The sequence below is a fragment of the Etheostoma spectabile genome, unplaced genomic scaffold (assembly GCF_008692095.1).
Source record: "Etheostoma spectabile isolate EspeVRDwgs_2016 unplaced genomic scaffold, UIUC_Espe_1.0 scaffold362, whole genome shotgun sequence".
Classification (NCBI taxonomy): Eukaryota; Metazoa; Chordata; class Actinopteri; order Perciformes; family Percidae; genus Etheostoma; species Etheostoma spectabile.
The window spans coordinates 234825-241553 of NW_022605592.1; the positions used below are offsets into that span (position 1 = coordinate 234825).

The following is a 6729-nucleotide window of genomic DNA, read 5'->3' on the forward strand; positions in this document are numbered from 1 at the left end:
AATAATCTGTTTCTCCCTTTGCTATCAGCTGTCACTGGCTACTCCAGTTGACTGGTTGTAGTATTGTTGCGCAATACTGGACCAGTTTTTGTTGAAAGATTTCTATTTACATTAGTCCCTTAGACACCAAAGCGTGTGAAAAAGGGTCCAGGTGAAAAAAAACGAACAAGGAATTAAGATAATTTGTTGGCCTTGGAATGGCTAGCACAGCAGGAGAAAGTGGTAAAGATAGGAGGGTGACATGCAGCAAAGGGCCGGGGGCGGAACTGATCCCCGGGCTGCTGAGCCTCAGCACATGGGGCGCACACAAAACCTGGTGAGCCACAAGGGAGGCCCACAAATGACCATGTAAGTAAACGTATAGCAATATCACATTGTAAAAAAAATACTATGAGTAAAACGTAAAAGTCCGGCATTAACATTTTTACATAAATAAAAGTACCAAAAGTATTTAAAGTAACAATCTCATAATGCTGAATATCTTCTTGTAAGTGTAAAATGATATGTTATGGTGGAGAGAATGCTATGATAGTATGACAGTAGAAAGAGAAATTCTAGAACTGTGTCACAATGGAGGGACATCACACCGGAACCTTCCTGTGGTTAGTTCCCTCTGTCCGTCAGAGACTGTTCCAGTGCAGCAAACCTTCTGAGAGTCCGAGCTTTCAAACCTTTCTGACAGTTTTATTTCTACAAACCTTGCTACCGGCCCATCATTTCTCCAGCAGGAAAAGATAAGCTGGCTCTACTTCTCCAGAGTCCGCCACGGCTGACAGCTTCAGTGTGTGAGTTGGTCTTATACTTTCTGATGATTATTGCACCTTGGCTAACTATACCAAAAAATAGTTTTATTCATTTTATTTTTCCCCGAATGTAAGTAGCTGTAATTTTGAACTAAACAATTTTCATGAAATAATCCTCCTACCTAGTCTTGTGGTCAGTAATGTTCTCAACACACATCACCATTTCCCTTCCTTTTGGAGTAATTTGGACAGCATTGGATATTAAAAACTGGGACTAAAACTCTACTGCTGAACAATAAAGTGCCGACGCAGCATGCTGTAGGCTGTTGTCACGCTCTGGACCGCGGCGGGGTTGGGAGGTTCACCGGCTTGGGCTGCTCTTCATTTTCTGCTGCTTTTAACGTAACACGACTGCTGGAAATACCAAGCAAACTCTGCGGGAGCATCAGCTGTTGTGTTAAAAAACGTAGCCAGCGCTACGTAACGCTGGCCTTTCTGTGTCTATTATTTTGCTAAAAGGAAACTAAATAAAAACACTAAATGTCAAACAAAAGCCAAACACTATATCATGTTATATTGCTGTGAGCTGTACATTCACCACTTCTAATTAGAGGCAGAACGTGACGGAGCTGACCAGGCCAAGACAGTTATCAGATTCCCACTGGGTCCGGTTAATTAACTACTGCTAACTTAGAACACTAATGACATTACCGTCTGCTAAATACCTCAAAGAATCAAATCCATACTTGCCGTCAACCGCCCAGCCACTAAGCCTGTATCGAAATCAACCCCTTTGCTCAAGTGACGAGACAACACAACGTCGGTAATCGCTGACTTTGGTGATATCAACGTGCAAAATTGTTGACGAAAAAGACAACACTAAAATGTTTATTATTGCCTTCCCCCTTTTCTTTTCGCTCTCTCTCTCTCTCTCCCTCTCTCCACGCACACACCCATTGAATATTAAGTGATTTTGGGTCCTTCTGTAAGTAACTTTGGGGTACAATTTGGTTCTGGAGAATTCTACAAGCAGCACTACCACAGGCCCTTTCCAATGAGGCCCATTTTGAACGAGCACTGTACTAGTTTCATAAAAGACCCTACACACTTCTGGTGCTGTAAACCCTGAAAAAATACCACATCTGCAAAGATAAATGTTCCGTTTTTGGTTTTTCAGATTTCTTGAGGAACTATGACTGAACAACCAGCCCAGAACCAAGGGTGTTCTGCTGCATTGGTGCAGACGCCTGATACTCTGCATATTGACCTTCCACATGTTGATCCAAAGGAAGTCGGTTTTACAATCAACAAATGTTTGATACAAATTACCACAAAGTAAGTGCTACAGCTAAAAATATAGTATTATATATGTATTAGTATTCTTAGGAGGACATGTCATGGCCACATTGTTATTACAAAAGCAAAGTGGCAGTTAGACACATTTGTGTATAAATTGTGAAAAACTGAGTTTTGTTCGGATGGATTTGAATCTTTAAGCCACAACATTGACTTCTTTCTTTCAGGCATTGGGATTTAGTGACAAATGGCTTGGTGAGCTGTGTTTTGACCACTGTGCTGGCCAATTCTTGCATGGATCTCATCCAGATCTTTGCAGAGACTATTGTGGATGTCCTAATGCCACAGGTCTACAGATACAAGAGAACCTATGGCACCTTTTCTCCATCTGTCCTTGGCCTAACTGAGGACCGAATCCTCACCTACATGGGGGATTCTATTGAACAGGCACTGGCTGATGCACTAAAGATCAAACTCCAGAATTTTGTGTCAACTAATGAATTCTCCAAGTCACTTTTTAGACACATTTCAAAGACTGTCAACTCAGTCTTGGCTTTGTTCACTCAGACTCCCGCCCTGGAGTCTAGTCTTCCAGTGGTTTTGGTCAGTGGCTGTGTGACTTCCATTGGAGAACTTACAGATATGGTTCGTCAGTTTGCCACCATACTGACAGGAGCCTTCGAAGCTCAGCAGCGAGCTCAAAAGATGACTGAAGATCAGTGGAGCAAGACTGCATCGTATGAACCAGGCAGAGAAGTGGAGCCCCCTGTATTCAATTTAAATTCCAGAAGTGACTTAAAGAAATTAGTGAAGAATTACATAATTCGCATGCTGAAAGTCCTAAAAAATGCTCAAATGCCAAACTGTGAAATGAGCCCTAGCAACCATAGAGATGTTTGTATTAGAGTTGGCGCAAATACACACATTTTGACTGTGGAAGACAGGAAATCAGATAGACAAGAGTCTGTCATGTCCTTCTATTGTGGTCTGGATTCCATACCAGGTGCTGTGCCTGACAGCAACGACACAGAGTCCCAATCTGAGAGGTGTCCCTTTAGTTCAATTACAGTGATTGCTACAACTGAGGACCATTCTTCTCGTTTAAGTCCCATAGAGATTGAGTCTATTAAGAATATAGCTGACGAACTGGTACAAGATTTGTTGGAAGTAGATCTGCAGGGGGCTGTGCAGACAGACAGTTGGCTGGAGGTCGGTAAACTAAGAGAACTCACGGACAGAAGCTTTAACGTGGTAATGAGTGGACGTGACTACCAGATTCCATTAGCGCTAGCTGGAACACGCATTTGTGACACTATGATCCACAGAAACCGGAGGCGAAAGAGCGTCGTCGACCCAGACATTGTTGCTCATGCTCTTTACCTGAGGACAGCAGAGGTTGTTACTCGTTGTGCTGTGCAGGTTCTCCTTTGGTCAGAACTACACTCAGAGCAGTTGTCTTATCCATCTCCACTCGCTTTCGAACAACTGTCTGTAGATCTTGAGTTCATGCTTGTAGGACATGGAGCAGGGGACCATTTAGAAATAGTGCCTTTAACTCCTCCGTCTCCTAGCATAATTCCAGTGTTGAGTCAAGAAATCACATATGAAGTTATCCCGGAGCCGCCTGAGCTAATGCAGTCGCAGTTGCTGGGAGGCAATGTTCTCGCACCCCTGTGTACTTTGCTGGTTCGTGAGATGCTTATCGTCATCGGTGTTGAAAACAGTGAAATGATTAGTGAAGCTGTAAAGAAAGTGATTCATCATCTTCAAGGTGTGGATCCTATGCTGTACAACCACTTCTATGACACCTTGATGGGTCGGAGTTTCAAAGACATTTACCAGGCTAGCATTAGCGACCTCCTGCTGGAGTTTGGTTCAGTAGATGAATTGAAGGAGGTTGTAAGATCAGGTGATCCCACTTTTGAGAAGGCTATTGTGAGAGCACTGAGGACACAGCTGGGAATGCTTACATATCCAGAATGTCATCGAAACACAGCCAAGAAAACTTCTTTAAGAAGTTAAAAAAACTGTGCAGCAAAAAGAAAAAGTTTAGCGAGACTAGACCTTTCATCTCTTTGGCCAGGGACCAGGACCGGAGCCAGCCACAGGGTACTTCAGAGTTGTGTTCATTCTATGATAATTTAGCTTTCATATTGAGATTTACTAGCAAAACCACAGACTGTCTTGCTACAGTTTGCAATCCTGTGTAGGTTCACTATCTTGGAACTTAAACATGTACATTTAGTTATTTTTCATGTATTTTTCACTTGTGTAGTGTCAATATCAAAAGCCCCTCTATGCAAATATCAGCTTTTCATACACAAATCTATTTGTATCACATTCATAAATATGTTAGTTTAATAGTGTGACAGTATTGGAAGAAAAGAAATGAATATTAACGTTTTTATTTTTTTCCACCAAACATTTGTGTAAAGAAGAAACTTTGACAGACCAAACCGAGCCACGGCAACGCCCACCCATGAGCAGGAGAGCTGCCTCCACAAAGAAGATGTTTTCCTCAATTGCTAGAACACTGGGCAGAGCATTTGCAGCTTGCATTTGCCCAGAGAGCCAACGCAGCTTCAGCACAGAGGGGACTTTGGATCTAGGAGTGGTCACAAGAATGTGAAGTTCCACCCACCCTCTGTACTGGAAGCAAGGATCTACTAGGCAACAGCAGGTTTTCAATAAAGCCTTTTCAAATTTCTAAGAACTGGGGAATTATTAAGAAACCTAATTGGAAACCTTGCTTTCACATTGCTGTCACATGTCATCACAGATGTATAGTGTACAACAGGACGGATGTGGCGGGGGTGCGGTTGATTGAATCAAAAGCAAACTAAAATGGGTCCTGCACACCTGCTCCTTGTGTTGATTGGCTGCCGTGAGTGGTGGGGGTGCAGTTTAGGAGCGGTAGGTAAAGTGATTCTGGTAAAAACTCTACATGATATGGGCGCCCAGGTAGCTCAGTTGGTCGAGCGGGCGCCATATGTAGAAGTTTACTCCTCAAGGCAGCGGGCCTGGGTTATTCTCCGACCTATGGTCCTTTGCTGCGTGTAGTTCTCCCTTCTCTCTCTCCGCTTTCATTTATTCAGCTGTCCTGTCAACAAAGCCCCAAAAGGCCCAAAAAAGAATTGATGAAAAGACAGCAAACTAACTTAAAACTTCCAAATAAAACCACGAAAAGTAACTCTCATACATCAACCCATCCAAAGTATAAATTGCCTTTTGCCCTGTTTCACATACCACATCATGGGACATAACAGTCAGATTTAACAATGTCCATGTATTTATTTCAACAAAAAGAACACCAATAACTTAAAAAGCAGAACTGCCATGCTTTAATCTTTAAATCCCTGAAAACTGAAGGAGAGTAGCCAGGCCAAGACGAATGGATGAGAGGAGTCTGCTCATTGGTTTACATATTTGTTTGTGTAGAGATGAATGAAATGGCTCTTCCAATTGTCTGGCTGGTCTTAAACCAAAACAATAAAATGTTTTCTCTGAGAGTTAAGCTTTTTTAAGTTTTGCCATAGTATTGCATTTATCTCACAACTGTATTGGCTTAAGTCAGAGTGTACAAAAACCCCACTCACTGTCTATTTGATACGGCTGTGGTTAAATTCCATTGACATTTACTTAGATGCAATTCCTCAATATAACAGATGTTCTGTTAATTTAGTCCCACTTCAGTTGATCATGTCTAGGACAGTCCTACAGGCTCACTGCAAACAACACTTGACTCTGCTGCTCCTATGAAAAAGACCATGATGCAACTAGAACTCCCAAATCAGCAAATTAAAACCAACCTTATGTAAACTTGTAAAAAAATGGCGATCCACCAGTCTGGAAGAATCTTGTTTAGTCTTGCAAGACAGTCTGAAAAAGTCTAGGAAGTCCCAGCAGCCTATTACTCATCATTAATAGAGGATAATAAGAACAGCACTTGAGCCAGGCTGAGAGTCACAGCTCTATTGTTGTGGTTTGGGTGTTTGGTCTTGTCTTATTTTGGTAGTCTGTTTTCCTGTTTTAATTCCTTAGCCTGGTTACTGTCATGTCTTATGATTATTGTATGTTTTTATTTTTGGTCTGGTCTTGTATATATTCTGTTATCCTGTCTTGTCTTGTCTTTAGTTTTACTTCCTGTGTTTTCCCGCTCCCGTGATTACCTGTTGTCTTCCACCTGTTTCCCAGCCCTCTTGTCACCTGCCTCTCGTTCCTTCTGGATTTGGTCTTGGTGCGTCCCATGTCCTGTGTCAGATCATTGGAGTATTTCTGTTGTAGCGTTGTGTCTCCCCTTGTTGGTTTGGTTCTGGTTCCTTGCTCCCTGGATGTTTTGGACTCTGGATTTAGTTTTTGCCTGTCCCTCTCAGGACTTCCTTTGTTTATTTGTACTTTGCTTTTTATTTTAATAAACCTTTAAGCTGAACCTTTCTCTCCTCCTCTCTGCACTTGGGTCCACCATTCCATGCATGCTTCAAGCTCTCTTCCTAAAGCTCTGCGTAGTAACAACTGAATGTGCTTCTTTAATGATAAGATTCTATTAGAGATGTCTGCCAATAGGCCTAAAACATCACAGATATGATTATGATTATGATTGTTGAGACAGAGACTGGGACTCCAGGTTAATAAGATTCTGACTGAGCAGCGAGATATTAAGTTATTGTGATTCTGTGAGAATTCACAGATC

At 42.1% G+C, this 6729-nt stretch overlaps 1 protein-coding gene across 1 annotated transcript; it reads left to right on the forward strand.

The window, feature by feature from the left end:
• Positions 1 to 1924: 1924 nt before the first annotated feature.
• Positions 1925 to 4711, forward strand: LOC116686396 (uncharacterized). Its single transcript, XM_032511400.1, has 3 exons — positions 1925 to 2078; positions 2267 to 4148; positions 4475 to 4711. Exons 1-2 carry the CDS (start codon positions 1936 to 1938, stop codon positions 4059 to 4061), a joined length of 1938 nt encoding a protein of 645 aa, XP_032367291.1. The 5' UTR covers positions 1925 to 1935; the 3' UTR covers positions 4062 to 4148; positions 4475 to 4711.
• Positions 4712 to 6729: the final 2018 nt, after the last annotated feature.